We start from the raw sequence: 14,826 nt of genomic DNA on the forward strand, positions 1-14,826 counted from the left end.
AGCTGAACCACAAAACCTGCGCTGACCAGGTTTCAGGTTATCTTTTTGCTCCTCTCATCAGCAAAATGATGCTTCTAGCCAGAAACATCCCTGGCTGATGGCAAAGCTAAAGCCAAATACACAAGGAAGAGCTTAAACAAAACTGATGTTTTAGTGTCAACACTGGAACACATCATGTTCTCATAATAACTAAAGAGCATTTAAGCGTTTCTTGAAGACATTAACTTCATTACCAACCATCAAAATTCTGTTTAGTCATTTGCTTACACAAAGTGTGGGAAAAAAGCTGAAAGAACTTGCCTGGAAATTTATCAGGTACATTTATTAAGAAAAACATTCACAAATCACAGATGTTATATTAATATTGTTCAACTTCCATTGCAAGTAGTTTGCTTGATTTTGTCAGCATACGTGTAGTTGCAGGTAACCACACCTGGGGAAGGATCAGCACAGAGAATGTTGTTAGCATGCTCAGAACATTCACCTATCACAACAGTTTACATAAGCTTAATGCACAGAATATGAACCAGCTTTCAGTTTGAATGGGCTGAGCTTCCAACCTTTAACAGATTTTAGGTCAAACAGCACTACTGTGTTTCTGACAAGGCTACAGGAGATTCCAGTTTCCCATGAAAAGGCAAAAATTCTCACAAGCTACACTTAAAATTTCAGTTGTTTACGTAACCTAAATTTTCAATCACACTGACCTGTGAAGTTATGTAAGTGTGTCCACACAACAGGGCCAATTTAAGGCAGCCTACAGCTGTTTATACCATCACTGCTGAGGAGTTTGGTTTTAATGCTTACAAGTTTTTAAAACAGCTGTCAACAGGACTGGGCACATTTGGTTGAACTACCAACCAGCCCTAAGAGCATTATTAGAAAAGCTGAGCTAAACAAACAAGCCTGTCTCTTGTAATGGACATTTTCTGTTAACAACCCAGACAATACCATTTCAACATTACACACTGAGAACTTCTTGTTGCCACCTTTGATGAGGTGGAGGTAGCTGAATGCAAAGAAGAAATGCCAAGACAATCCCGTCAACAGCTTGAGTGCTACTTTTACCTAAGAAGCTGGTCCATTTTCTCCTGTATCTTCTAGAAATCTGAATAATGTTTCAACCTGAAGAAAAAACATAGTTGAGACAGATGTAAAGCTTCTCAGTAACCTGTTGTACACATGATATAACAAGCAATAAATATTCAGTAGCACCATTGAATATTCTTCCAATAATCTACTACTACTACTAATCTGAAACACAGATGTAGTAAAAGCTTAAAAAGAAAACAAAATGGCAAAAACTATCCATTATCTGCTATTTCCTTCCTACTTTCATCCAGCAAGGAACAATAACACTTTTCACAGGCATGTCTGCAGTAATACATAGTCAATAATCAGAAAAAACAACTAGGTTCATTCTCCAGAGTGGGAACTCAGTGCCACACTGTTAACTCATTGAGTAAAAATCAGATCAAGTAGTCAAATTTCACCATTTACAGTGCATCACCTTATTGAATATAAATATGTTACCTGGGATTAAGCAACCAAACTTAGTACATACCTATACAACAAAGCTTTGCCTTTGTTGTTTGCTATAGAGAAAAATCCACTTCTAGGAGAAAAGTCCATAGATTGAGTAAGATAAATTTGCTTTCTTCTGAACACTGGGAAGTTTGAGAATACAGTATATGATGGAATGTGTACCTATTAAGAAAGATATAGTTAGTCACATCAAGTAGGAAATACCCAGAATTTTGTCAAGGCTGGCAAAATTTCTTAGCAAGGAAAAATCACCACCCAGAAAGACTGTTACAGTCAATAGATGCTGAAAATTAAGAATTGTCGCTAAGTTCTTGTATTTGCAGCAACAAAACAAGAACATTTAAAAAAAAGAGGAGAAAAAAAAGAATTAAGTTAGACCACAAGGTTATCTTAAGAACTTTCTCCAAGGAAAAAAAAAACATTTTCTGATATAGGTACAGCACCCCATACACATTCCAATCAAGCAAATTCTGTAGTGCATGTACCCACTCAGAATCAGTTTGACCACGTCAGCAGGATTGCACTCAGTTTTTCAGAAGACAACACAAGCAATGTTACACTGAGAAAAGAAGCTGACCATACCAATTTGACAGCCTCATCGGCTTCATTGGAAGCCACAGCCAAGATTTCTGTAGTAGGATTGAAGGTCACGGACGTAGCAGATGTAACGAGGTTCATTATGGCTTTAACTGGCTTAGGATGATTTTCTTTGAGACAAACATCAGTAGTATACAAGTTCACAACTCCAGAAACTGAACTACAATAAGAAATTAACAAAATCCATATTGAGAAACAGCGTTTATGGTACATGTTAACTTGTTACCTGTAGCCAATAGTCAACTTAAAGATCATTAGCAAGTAATTACTTAGTGTGGTTTGTAACAATATTTTGAAGATTGTGTTTTAGAGTTTGTATCAGGATTTAGTAGAGGGGTTTGATGGGTGGGTTGAGAAACAGACTCTTAGTTGGTGATCCTTGGTACACCAACGCCATGTACAACAAATTCAAACCAGAGAGAGCTCAGAATCAGGGTCTGAAGTTTTTCCTAAGAAAATGCATACTGTACTCAAACATCAGTTAGTTGTTAGAACTGACATACTAGCTGCCAGCAACCATTAATTCAGAAATACTTTCAAGAAATATTCAGGCTCTGCTGCTGCAACTGTCAGAGTCAAAACATCTTTATAAATGCTAACATGCTCTCTCACAGCAATCAAATTAGGAGTACAGAAGAGAGTAAACTAGAGTTTCAACTGCACAATGTCAAAATTAACTGCTAAAATCGCTGCATGCCAATAATAACATATTAAGAGCAATACCAGTATTCAGTAAGTATGGTAATTTGTATGTACATGAAACAGAATAAATGATTATCACAGAAACAGCAACATTCATCTATTCACTTCTACTATAACTTTATTAAAACCAAACTCATTCTATCTTCCTACACTCTTACCAGACACAAATTCTGAAGAGCTTCAAAATGAGATAGGAAGAAAATAAAACACCTAAGTTATTCACTTACCCACACGCCACATACTGGTCATTTCTTGAAACAGCAATACACTTCCCTTCCAAAGAGCCTTCATCTTCAAATTTGTGTAGGCACTTCCTGCTTCTCACATCCCAAATGAAAACTTCACCTTCCTCTATTTGCAGAATAGAAAGAGAAGATTACAGAACTCATGCATACGAAACATACACTGATCTGTCAGAATTGTTAAAATAGATTTAAGAAAGACAGCTGTTAACTTATATGCAGCTATCAAATAAGGAGGCTTTGTCTGTTTTTATAAAAACTATATATATATATATATATAATATATTAATATATTTTATATATATATATATATTATAAATACTAGAACAGTTTATTGGTAATGATGGATCACCTGCTGGTATTTCTAGGTCAGATGAGGTTCTAACTTTGTACAACAACATTGACTGATTTACAAAAACTTAAGCAATTTCAATGGAATTACAATTAGTACTATTAAACAGAGCACTTACTGGAATAACTATATATTTTACTGCTGTCTGAAGTGAAAGCAGATGCAGTGGTTCTTCCATTTACCTTCATCGTGCTGATCAGTTCTTTTGTCTATAGAAGGAAATTAATAATGGTGACCAAATCTGCCATTTCAACCCTTCCTAGCCTGAGGTATTTCTGAGTCTGTTTAAAGCACATCTCTAAAGTCTACACGGAAATATCTGTATGTAAATTCAAGACAGACTTCCAGTTTTGTGCTGTTTTGCCTGAAGTAGCAGCATTATCACACAACATAATGTCAGCCAGCCAGCAGCTAAGACAAGTTCTACATTACAAGAAAGGAACTGGTATCCTTCAGCTTTATGTAATCACGTAAGCATTGGCTTTGTTTGAAACATGAGTGCAATGAGCATTCAGACCAAGACATTGCAGTTTAAGAGGTGTGATGAGGCATTTTATCACCCTCCTTTCTTTGGCTGTCTAGAAATTAACAAAGTTCTGTCTTAACAGGCAGCATTCAACAAATCCTTGATGCTTTCAGATGTGCTATGAAATGGTAAGGTCAGTAGGAAAGTTGCTTCCATACTCCTGTCCCACACAAACCTTAAGTCAGCCACAGCAACTTGCCATTACAAGAACATATCAGAGTTTTCAGAGCCCGCAGTCCAGCACACAAGCTCATGCTCAACCAATTTATTGTTACCCAGTTGATGCCAGTTCAATAAATGCTCATTTGCTCCCTCACAGAGGGATCTCAATACAAAAGGGAGCTGAAATTGTTTTAAAACTATTTTTCCTAGTTATTTCCAAGTTTGAAACAAGTGCAGCTGCCCTCACGTGGCATTTTAAAATGTAGATTAAAAAAATCTAGGATCCTTATGAATCACAGCAGATGGAGTGATTCACGACCACGGTACACCAACACACACTAACATTATTCCCAAAAAACAAGTCCTACATTTCTTCCACCCTCACATTCTTGTTCCCACGCTGAGGCTATTGGTTTTGTCAGCACAGTGTTTATACCATCAGTTGAAACACATCATTGACAAATGGCTTTTTCCAGTAACCCACTCTCCACCTTCTCCCCTCCCCAAAAAACACCCCCAGGAGGAAACTCTAGACTTCACTCTATTACCAGTCCAAAAAGAACGTCATCAAAGAAAGTTGTCTGACATCCCCAAACCATTTTCCATAGTTACAGTCAGTTCATAGAGCAGCTCACTTTCAAAGGCTGTCACAGTACGTCACACCTATTTTAACTGAAAAGCTGCATTGCTTCTCAGATTAAAAGGCAAGCAACCAGATTCAAAAGGAAGAGGGTACCAAGAAACTGAAACTACATGAATTATGGAAAAAGCTACCTTCATTGACAGCAAGTGAAGATATCCTGAAGTTCCAGTGAGAAGCATAAACGATCCATCTGGAGAGACTTCAAAGTTTTTGACAAATTTTTCCTCCATACCTTTAAAATGAGTGATACAGAACTTAATATTGGTGTGATTTACTCACTTACCTCAACTTCGGGCCTACAGTGAACATAAGTAAGACTCGACTCCGCCTTTTCAATTCTGTAATATACTAACAAGATAACATTATGGGTTAGACGTTACACAAACTTGGGGTTATATCAAAGAAACTAGAACTAAATATACCATAGTAAAACAATAGACATCACTACCTCCAAGAACTCACTACATTTCCTTTTAAAGCAAACCCATGTGCACTTGCTACTTTGGACAGCTTTAAATGCACTGAGACACTTAGATCACTAACTTACCTCTTACTTGATGTACAGGAATAATACTTCCAGCCATCATGTCATACACATAGAACACTTTATGGTGAGTACCAGTGGCTATAACCTGTTCTCCATCAGCACTGAAACGAGCTTTATAGATTGGAAAACTCTCTAAATAGATGCTCTGTATTTTTGGATTCCTTATGCCGTCAACCTTAAAATAAAAAGATTATCACATTAATGAACATATCAAATATTTCTACAGAGAAAAATTCTTACTGACTCACCAGTAAAAGAGAAACAATAAAGTGTACCCAGCTGAAAGCATTTATCTTTCCCTATCCAATCTACGAACAGTCCACCTCTCACCCCTCACCCTATAAATGAGGCTCTCCCAGACTTTCAGGACATCCTTCAATCCCCTTCTCCTTATTGTCTTGCCCATGCTTTATTCAAATAAACTATAATTTCTAATATGCTTTTCCTGCAGTCTCACAGATGTCACACTCAGCTTGTACCTTTGACTACTTCACTGATACTAGGCCACATCAAACTCCTAGCAGAGCTGGGCTCTTCAGTCTTCACAGGACCACAAAAGAAGTACCCTAGGATATGAAACTTCCTCCTACAACACAGCCGTTCCAACCCCCCAAGGATTTCTGAGCACTATTACAGCTGTAAACATAAGCAGAGTGCTCCTCACAATATAGCACTTGCAAACAATTTAATTAAAAATAAGAAACACAACCTCAGTAGTCCTTGTTACTCTTCAGCTACAGTGCCTGATGAAACTATTTTGCCTATATTTTGCAGATAGTTGGTATGAAGACAGAGAAATCTTTCATGAAAACTCCAAGCTAATTCCATTCTAACCATAGATATCACAAGCCTTGTGTGCCAACCGTCATAGGAACAGTGAAAAGAGAGTCTATCTTCCCAAGGTATTTCCAGTACATTTATCAAAGGAGTATTCCATTTAAGAACACATTCACATTCACATAAGTTAAAACTCTTCACCTGAAAGAGTGACACTGATCGATCGCGGCCAGCAGTCAGAACAACTTGAGCAGATGGATGGAACTGCACGGTTGACAGTTTTCCATCAGCAAGACGTTCCTGATTAGCAGGCAAGCAGCTCTTCATCTAGAAAACAGATCAAGCAAAAAAACAAAATAGCAGTTTACACATTTAGTTATGCTGATACCTACAATGACTTTTCAACAGTTTGACGCCAGCAGAACTAACAAAATAAGTTTGCTAAGTTGCTTCAGTACAGCAGGGTAGGTATAAAACTGGTCAGCCTGTTGATGAAGTCAGAAGGAAAGTTAGCTGAGACTACTTGCACTCCTGCTCATCTCAAATAGCTGTAAAGGAGGTAGTGTTAGAAACACTTATATGAGGGCTCCCTTCTCAAGAACCATTTCATCACCTGGTCATGGGAGAACTCCATCCTCCCCCCAGAGACTGAAATCCTACTCTAAAGTGCTATTTAAGAGTACATTAAATAACTCCTACATCAATACATCTCAATTTGTTTCATGCCTTCATAACATGAACTACTCACTTTCTCTGAAGCATTAATATTTAAACGTTACAATTACAGGAACAAAGACATTCATGTAAGAGCTAATTTTACTGCCTGAACAGCAATAACGAAAGCAAAGCACGTTCACAGACCAAACTAAGGTGCAATTACAAGGTTGCCTTTACCTCCAAAATACCCCTTGGTAGGGATTCTGAGCTTGATATGAAATTGCCAGTTCTGCACAGCAGATCATCATCTTCATCGCTGCCACCTAATTAAAAACAGAGCACACTGGAAAGCTCAATGAACTCCCTACAGGAACAATAATAAGAAAAAAAACCACACCAAAAGAAAGAATAAAGCTGACCACCCAGCTTTATTCACACAAAGACTTATCAAACACCAAAAACAAGTCTTTTTTCCACAAGTTGAATAGACTAGCACAGCAAGTTGCTTTAGAGCAGTAAAAGGTTTCTTTACTATCACTTGCAGCTTGCTTGGATTTCTTCCTGTTTTCCCTATCAGCCCATGCAGGAACTCCTCCCATAGCTCGCTGAAATCTAGCAAGAGAAGAGGGAGGGGAGAGAAGAAAGAAACATCTTGTTTAACAAAATCATTTCTTTCTACCTGGTAAGCACTTACAAGAAATTGCTACTTCTGCAAGATGACTCAGACTTGTTTGAGCAATGCACTCTCATAGCCAGGCAACCCAGCAGAACTGAATTTTTACTATGGCATCCAACTCTATCCATGCTTCAGTCATTCTTATGTATCACATTAACATCTTCCATCACCCAACTAAAAAACAGCACATCACCTCAGGTATTTTATGGAATAATTTCTAATTAGTAAACAAGCATTAAGTCGATAAAGAAAAATCAAATAACAGAATTACTCTGGATTTAAAGATTCCATAAACACCGTTAAGAAGCTCTAACTGAACAGTGCCTCCGAGTGCAAGAACAGCTCCAGGACTGAAGCAGTTCATAGGGAGAAAAGACAAAAGGGACTCAGAATGCCGCGAGCATCCACAGATGTCTTAGCACAGTTTACCACAAAAGCGTCAGTGAACTCACTGCTCTTCGAGTCTTGCTTTTAGCTTTTTCTTAGTGAGTATCTTCTCGGCATCGCTTTTCATCAGCTCCCTCCTATACCTGTGGGTCATGTCAACCCTAGAGCGAGAACACAACAACCGCACAGCTCATTGCACTGGAAGCCGTCCGCAGCCGCTCCGACGGGGCCGACCGCCGCCGCGTGCCCTGCGCGCACCTTTCCTCGGCTTCGTCGTCTTCATCCACCCAGACGGGCCCTTTAGACGGGAATCCCCCTTTGGCTTCGTTCTCCGACTCCGAATGGCCGGAGCGGCACGGCTGCGCCCCGCTGCGCGCGGCGCTCGGCTGAAACGCATCGGGACGGGCGCTGAGCGCGGGGCGGGCCGCTCACCTCCCGCAGGGGAGCCGGGGCCGCACCGCCCCGCAGCGCCAACGCCGCCGCCCCGGCCCGTCCGAGCCGTACCTGCGGGCCGGCCAGGCGCTGCAGCAGCTCGGCCTCCTCCGCCACGAGGCTATCGCCGAACACCAGCTCCTCCAGCTCCCGCTCAGCGGCCGTAGCGCCGGAGATGGCCCGCAAGTGCCGGGCGCGGCGCGACGCTTCCTCCGCCGCCGCCGCCTCCATCTCCTTGGCGCGCGGCCGAGCCCGCTTCACCATCTTCTTCTTACTATTATTGCTACTCTTCTTAGCCGCCAGCTTCAGCTCCGCCGGCCGCCGCCGCCGCTGCCGCGCCGCAGCCAGAACCCGCGGGGCCGCCGACGCGCGCATCGCTACAGCGGAGACGCCGGGACCGGAAGCGCGGCCGAGCGTCCACGCGGCCGGGCTCGTGCCCGCCCCTCTCCCGATTGGCGGCCGCCGCCCCGCCCCGCACCACGTGAGCGAGGAGCTTCCCCTGGCCGCACGGGCCGTCACGTGACCTCCTTTCTTCGCCTTATTTCCTTCCTCCGCTTCTCCCATTCCGCGTTCCACGTGACTTGGCGCTCTCTATTCCGCGCGCGGGGGGGCCGTCCTCTGCCTCACGTGACCACGAGCTCCCCTCAGCGGAGGCCCGGCAGCCCCCTCGCTCGTCGCGCCGTCCGTTAGAAAGCGAAACGACTCCCAGCGGGGCTGCCGCCCCCGTCCGGCCCGCCCCGCGCCGCCGAGCCGCCCCGCGCCTCAATGGTTTCCCCCCGAGGTGGGTACGGCGAGCGAGGAGCCCCGAGCGGCGCGGAGCCCAATGAGGGCGCGCGGGGGGCCGGGCGCCGCGCCTGCGCAGAGCGGCGATGCCAATGTTGTTGATATCCCGGCGCACGGAGCGGGGCTCCTTTCTCTCAGGGAGAGGCTGAACTTCGTGGGCCGCCTCCTGTCCCGCCGGGCCCGGCCCCTCGCAGGGGGAGGCGGCGGGCGGAGGGGGCCGAGCCGAGGGGAGGGGGCAGAGGCGGCGGCTGGGCGTCTCCTGCCCGCGAGGGCCTGATGGAAAACACAAAGGAGCCGGTGAGTGCCGCCGGGCTCCGGGCGGGCGGAGGGGCTGCCCGGGCGGGACGGGCCCCGAGGGGCGGGCGGGCGCCGCGCCGCGCGGGGGGAGCGGCACCGGGGAGCGGGGGCGGCTCCGCTCCCGGGGCGGGCGGGGGCGGCCCTGACAGCCCGCACGTGGGGCGGCCCCGGGCCCTTTGTGCCGCGCTGTCCCGCGGCGCCGGCCCTTCTCGGAGCGGGCGGCCGGGCACGGCGTCGCCCCGCCGGAGCGGCGTTCCCGTATCCTTCGTTCCCGTATCCTTCCTGCCGAGTTAAAGCTCCGGCCGCCGCGCGCGGTCCGCTCGTCCCGGGGCCGTTCCGTCGTGCCTCGCTTCCCGGTGCGGGCGGCGATCCCCGCTCGGGCCGCTGCTGCGCCGGGTCCCGGAGCGGCGGCTCTGCGGAGCGTCCCGCTGCACGGCGCTGTCCGTGGGAGAGAGGCTGTGAGAGCGGAGCCCGGGACGCCGCTGTTCTCTTTAAGGCTCTGAAAGCTGCGGGGCGGTTTTCTGTTGTTTTTTTTTTAAACGAAGGTTTTGCGTGTTCGAGGAGCTGCGTTCGGTTACTGGTTGGTTACGTTTGTTCGTAACGGTCCGGTTTTCGCTTTCACGGAACGGAATGAAAAGGTTAAGGGAGATCCTAATCGGGACCTTTAAACGGGGACCAAAACAATGCAGTCGTTACGAGATCCGTGGGACTTAACAGATGTAGGCAGTAATCTGTGCTTGTTACTTCTGCCTAGGGATCGCTTTGAGGAAGTGTGTAACGTAAGCCGCAGGGAGGCACAGCAGAGGTGTATGCTTTCCTGGGTGGAAGTTGTTGTTGATGCATGGTTTGGCTCTTGTTCCTGAGTGTGGAGACCTGTGAGCGCACAAGGATTGTAGGCTGAAAGTAAGGATGATCTTCATTGTTGTTCCCTAAAGAGTTAAATAGCTGTGACGGTAATGGTAACTCGGGGGAAAGGAAATCCCACGTTGGCCTTCCTTTCTCTTGCCTTTTAAAACCTGATTTAATTTCACAACGTTCTCAATACCTTCTGCAAGCTGCTGCAGCACACCTTCGTTTCTCAGGTAAGTTGGTGCACACTGGACATGTGATATTTTGCTGAATCTGCCCCTAAGCACGCAGGAGGAATTCAGGTGTAGCAGATCTTGGTTTGGGGTCGGTGTTATTTTACTGTTGTTGTTGATAATATTAACAGAATTGTTTGAACCAAGTATTTGCCTTCTAGACTTCACCTCTTCCAGGTGCTCCTACGTGTAAGGGCTTTGTTAAAACATAATTAAGTTTGTAATGTAAACTTAGTTTATTTGAATTCAGATATTTCACATATTTACATCATCCCCTCCCCTCCAGGCTGCCTGCTAATTTGATATATTTTTTTATAAGAGTCTCCCCTCTTCTCGTGTGAAACCCCCCGGGGAAGAGGCTATGGACAAAACCATTGGCAAACAGCAGAAACTGGCTTCAGACAAAATGCTGTCATATGTAGCAAATGAAGAGACAGGAAAAAACATTTCTGTAATTTTCCAGCTGAGATTTTGCTTGTAATAAGAGTGGAAGGCACATTTCCAGATAGAGGTGAGTTGCTTATGTATAAAAAACTAAGTTTGGCTGGTTCTGATTTCCAGGAATCCCAAGATGTTTATCTTTGGGGTTTTTTGTTTGTTTGTTTTTCATGAAAGCTGAAAGTATATTTTCTTTAAATTGGTACCATGTTGGAGTTTTTTGCCATGCTATGAGGCTCATGCAGGGCTTCAGTTCTGCAGGCGGTGGCCTGGTGTTTCTGCACGGGGTGGTTTTGGCCAGCTTTAGTTCAGAAGAGTTGCAATAAATGAGTGTTTTGTTCTTGGTGCATTAATGCTGACCTCCAGAGCCAAAACCACACTCGTGGCATAAAACATTAATGAACTTTCAAATACAAAACTATTGTGTCAAATTTAACACCGACTTTGAAGTATGCTATTGGAAAAGCATGCTTTGTTAAGGTTATGTGATTAAAGTAAATGTTTGATCAGACACCCGTGGCTGGAAGTTGGTGGTGACCTTGTTACTTCTGCATGTTCCTGTGAGTGAGATCTGAGTGTAGAAACTGATGCCTCTCTGCACGAGGTGGCTGGGACATGTTGGTAAAGCTGCAGTTCTTGTATTTCTAAATTTCTGTCTCAGTGAATTTAAGCACCAAACTGATTGAATAGTAGCGACTGTGCATTTGAGCAGGCTGAAATATTTCTGTGATGGTTTTGTACCAACTGCCTTTGGTCAGGATGTGCTGACTTGGAGGCACAGTTTGGCTGCTTGATAATACGGGGTATTTTCTGTAGCAAGTTTTCACCTTTGAAATGCTTTCTCGTAAATGTTGCCAACACTTGAGCATAGTTTTCATTGATATACTAAAACAATTTCCCAAGCATTTCATGTCCAGCTAAGGTTAAATTGTTGTATTTTGCAATTTGGCCACGCACTGTACATCGTTTGTGACCAACCTTCTATGCTGGAGGAGCAGTTATTTTCAGGGGGCTATGACGTGATGACTGAATTCAGCTGTGTGTGCTAAAGGGGTGAGAAAAGTTAATCATATTTGTTTGAGTTGCCTTCCAGCTTTTAGGAAAACCGGTTTCTTTAACGATATTCTTTTATCATACCATTTGCCTTGTGTAATGGTTAATTAAGAATATTTCTTAAAAATACATTGCTGCCAAGTGCTCACAAGGGGGAGAGGAAGAACAGGAAAATGGGAAGTTGGGCGGAATAAGAAAGCAGTTCTTAAAAGTTCCTCTCTCCACCCATCTCTTCAATAGAAAGAGCCGTGCAAGAAATCCCCTAAGCAAGTAGTTACTTAGGCTTTTATTTGCCAGTCCCACTTACCTAGATCTTGTGTCGCTCTAAAAATCCTTCCTATTGAGGAGCTGGTAAGGGAAATGAGCCTTACCCAGTATGCCCAGAAGTTTGGCCTGTTGTTGTGTGTATACGCCTTGCTCCTGCTTAACGAGCTAGTGCTTATGGTGAGGTGGAGCAGCTGCTGTTCTGCTGCTGGCCACTTACACAGCTGTAAGCTCTGCAGTGAGCCAGGCTGCTTCTCAGTGTTTTGTGGGGAGGCAAAGAATGCTCATCTATTTCAGTTTTAAATAAAAGGTAACCCTAATGTGGTTTTTCATGCTAAATCCAGCTCCTGGCAGTAGGTAATTTTTTTTCATTGTGCATATATTGTGTCATGCATGGATTGATCTTAGGGTTGCAATTGTTAACTTGAATAACTCAATCTATTACTACTGTCTCTGATAGCCAAAAACAAATTCTAGGAGAACTACCACCTGATGTTGGTCATAGAAGTGTGTGAATGTGAAAACAATGCGTAATCCATCCCTGCTGTACCCGTGGTAGCCCACAGTTCTGTGGTCACAACAGGACGCTTTGGTGCAGTAACAGCTGTGATGGGTATGGAGATGTAGGGCTGCACTTTTGTGGGCAGTGCTTTGGAACCCAGAGGCCCTGCAGGTACCACAGTTAAGCACTGTCAGCTGATAGCATTGCTGCTGCTCATCACTGGCAGGAGCTGCAAACTGCTGCTGAAGCAGCGGCTTGTCCTTAGTTGTGGTTCTGCTTGAGGCAGATGTTGTCCTTTGTGTAAGGTTGTGATTTTTGACCTGTGAGTCCAGAGTTGTAACTCGGCTGTTTTCTGTTTCAGGCATTAGACAGGGCTTACAAAAGAGTAGGACTGCTGAGATCTGCAGGGAGGGCTGTCAGAGGTTCCGTGCATCACTCGCTTGTTTCTACAAATGCTGTCTCAACATGGGCTGAAAAGAATCTTATTGGTGTTTATTATCAAAATAGAAATGTTTGATCTGCTCTAGCAAAATTCCAGCGAAGGTATTTGTGTATTTTCTGCCCTGACTTTCACCTGCCTTTGTGAACAAAGTAGTTTGTAGTTTTGTATTGAAAATCTGAATCTTTTCCAAGTCGCACAAAATGCAGTTTGAGCAAATTTCCCAAGAATTAAAATCCAAATAATAGTTATAAATTAACACTAGGAACATCCTATGTAAATTATCTGGCAAACATCCTCATCTTCTGACAAGCGCTCAGATAAAAATGTTTTATAAAAACTGGAGTGTTATTTTAACTATTGTGAGTTGCTCATAACTTGAGCTGGGACAATGTGACTAAATGTAAAGTGAAGGAAAGGTGATGTGTGAGATTTCCTCAGTTTAGATAAACTAAACAAACTTTGAGTTGGAGACTTTGGAGCCTTTATAATGCTGAAGGATGATTTTTCTCTTTTGAGATTGTGATTTCCTACAGAAAGCAGAAAAATTTTCTCTCATCTATGGATATTTTGGCAAAGAGTTCTTGGCAGTGCTATTGAGATTCTAAATCTGTGATAGAGGAAGAAAAAAAGTAAGAGCCAACAGTATTGTCATGGTATCTGCAATTGTGATCTTGAGCCATGCTTCAGCTTGCCTCCTCTGTGTGCCAGTGGAGCTTCAGCCTGCCTTCAGCTGTCTGCTGCTGCTTCCTGTGCAGAGTGGTGCTGGGAGGAGATGTCTGCTATGCCCTTGGGAATGGGAGCACTGGGACTGGGCTGTTTCTCTTCATTCTTCTGAGCTGTGGCAGCACTTCAGGCCTCTACCAATGGAGTTCTGGGCGAAGCTGAGCTGCTGTGTAGGTCTGAGGTCTTTGGTCTGGAAGGAAAGAGGAGTGTACTGGGACTGCCTGGTGCTGCAGCTGCCGGTAAGGACTTTCAGTCCTCCTTTATGTGGGTCAAGGCCCTGGTCCCTTAGGGAAATCCAATCAGCTCGTGTGCAGGTGATGAGGGGCAGCATGCTGTTGCTGCTGTGAGTAGTCAGTAAGGCGCTGCATTTTATTTCCTGGGCTGTGGTCACTGAAGGTGAAATACTCTGAGGCACTACAGAGTTTGTGACGAGGTCTTCATGTTCTGATGTGTGAATTGCTGACACTTTGCAGAACTCGTATCCATGGCAATGTGTTCAGCTTCTGTCTTAATCTGCACACACGTGCACACAGATCTGAGCGAGCATCTTGCTGCTACCAGCAGTGCCGTGCAGGTACGGCTCGGTCAGGGCTGGGTTTTGTTCTGCCTTCCCCCAGTGTTCCTTTAATGATTGCAATTGCTATCCTGCCTACTTCAGGAAAAGATGTCATGCCCTGCCCTAAATTTTGATATGTTTTAGTGTAATTTTTGTATGTTTGGCTACGGGCTGTGTGCACAATTTACATTATGCTGATTTCTAAACATTTCAGACTTGTTTTCAGTGTTTACAGGTGTTTGCTTTATTGCATAACCTTTTACTGTTTGTGCTTTTTTTGCTGTTGGATGCTAGGATTGGGTCCGTGTAGGAATCAGTTTTCCCTCTTAACTATGAGGAAAGCCTTCTGAAATAAGATTAAGATTGAAAAGGAGAATAGAGAATATTATAATAAAGTGATAATGTGGCACAGAAAGGCTCAGATGAGATACAACAATAAAG

At 44.2% G+C, this 14,826-nt stretch overlaps 2 protein-coding genes across 19 annotated transcripts in view; one reads left to right on the forward strand and one right to left on the reverse strand.

The window, feature by feature from the left end:
• Positions 1-303: 303 nt before the first annotated feature.
• Positions 304-8,809, reverse strand: UTP18 (UTP18 small subunit processome component). Its single transcript, XM_031598705.2, has 14 exons — positions 8,318-8,809; positions 8,072-8,199; positions 7,879-7,974; positions 7,283-7,362; positions 6,988-7,073; positions 6,295-6,420; positions 5,317-5,491; positions 4,901-5,001; positions 3,557-3,647; positions 3,072-3,195; positions 2,128-2,302; positions 1,565-1,707; positions 1,069-1,125; positions 304-433 (listed from the first exon to the last, which is right to left on the reverse strand). Exons 1-13 carry the CDS (start codon positions 8,807-8,809, stop codon positions 1,101-1,103), a joined length of 1,842 nt encoding a protein of 613 aa, XP_031454565.2. The 3' UTR covers positions 304-433; positions 1,069-1,100.
• An 84-nt stretch (positions 8,810-8,893) lies between these two features.
• MBTD1 (mbt domain containing 1) overlaps positions 8,894-14,826 on the forward strand; it is a 28,535-nt gene continuing 22,602 nt past the window's right edge. For 4 of the 18 annotated variants that reach the window (XR_016459141.1, XR_016459142.1, XM_090122156.1 and 1 more), the window contains exon 1: positions 13,237-14,068. Coding sequence is in view for 7 of the 18 variants with exons in the window: in XM_090122156.1 (XP_089978282.1) it covers positions 13,757-14,068 (312 nt within the window). In the remaining 11 variants the exon portion in view is untranslated. Of the gene's footprint in view, positions 9,027-9,056; positions 9,326-9,520; positions 9,964-10,079; positions 10,229-10,380; positions 10,408-10,726; positions 10,919-13,025; positions 13,208-13,235; positions 14,069-14,826 lie in introns of those variants that run through there. The other 14 variants (XR_016459143.1, XR_016459144.1, XM_090122157.1 and 11 more) reach the window with 12 other exon arrangements.

The sequence above is a fragment of the Phasianus colchicus genome, chromosome 20 (genome assembly GCF_987193195.1).
Source record: "Phasianus colchicus chromosome 20, bPhaCol1.hap1.1, whole genome shotgun sequence".
NCBI lineage: Eukaryota > Metazoa > Chordata > Aves > Galliformes > Phasianidae > Phasianus > Phasianus colchicus.

Coding starts and splice junctions, on each gene's coding strand:
- UTP18 (XM_031598705.2), bottom strand. CDS start 8,809: ATGGGAGAAGCGGAGGAAGGAAATAAGGCGAAGAAAGGAGGTCACGTG. Junction 7,363..7,878: donor AAAGCAAGACTCGAAGAGCA/GTGAGTTCACTG, acceptor TTCTCTTGCTAG/ATTTCAGCGAGCTATGGGAG. Junction 5,492..6,294: donor GATCAGTGTCACTCTTTCAG/GTGAAGAGTTTT, acceptor TTTTATTTTAAG/GTTGACGGCATAAGGAATCC.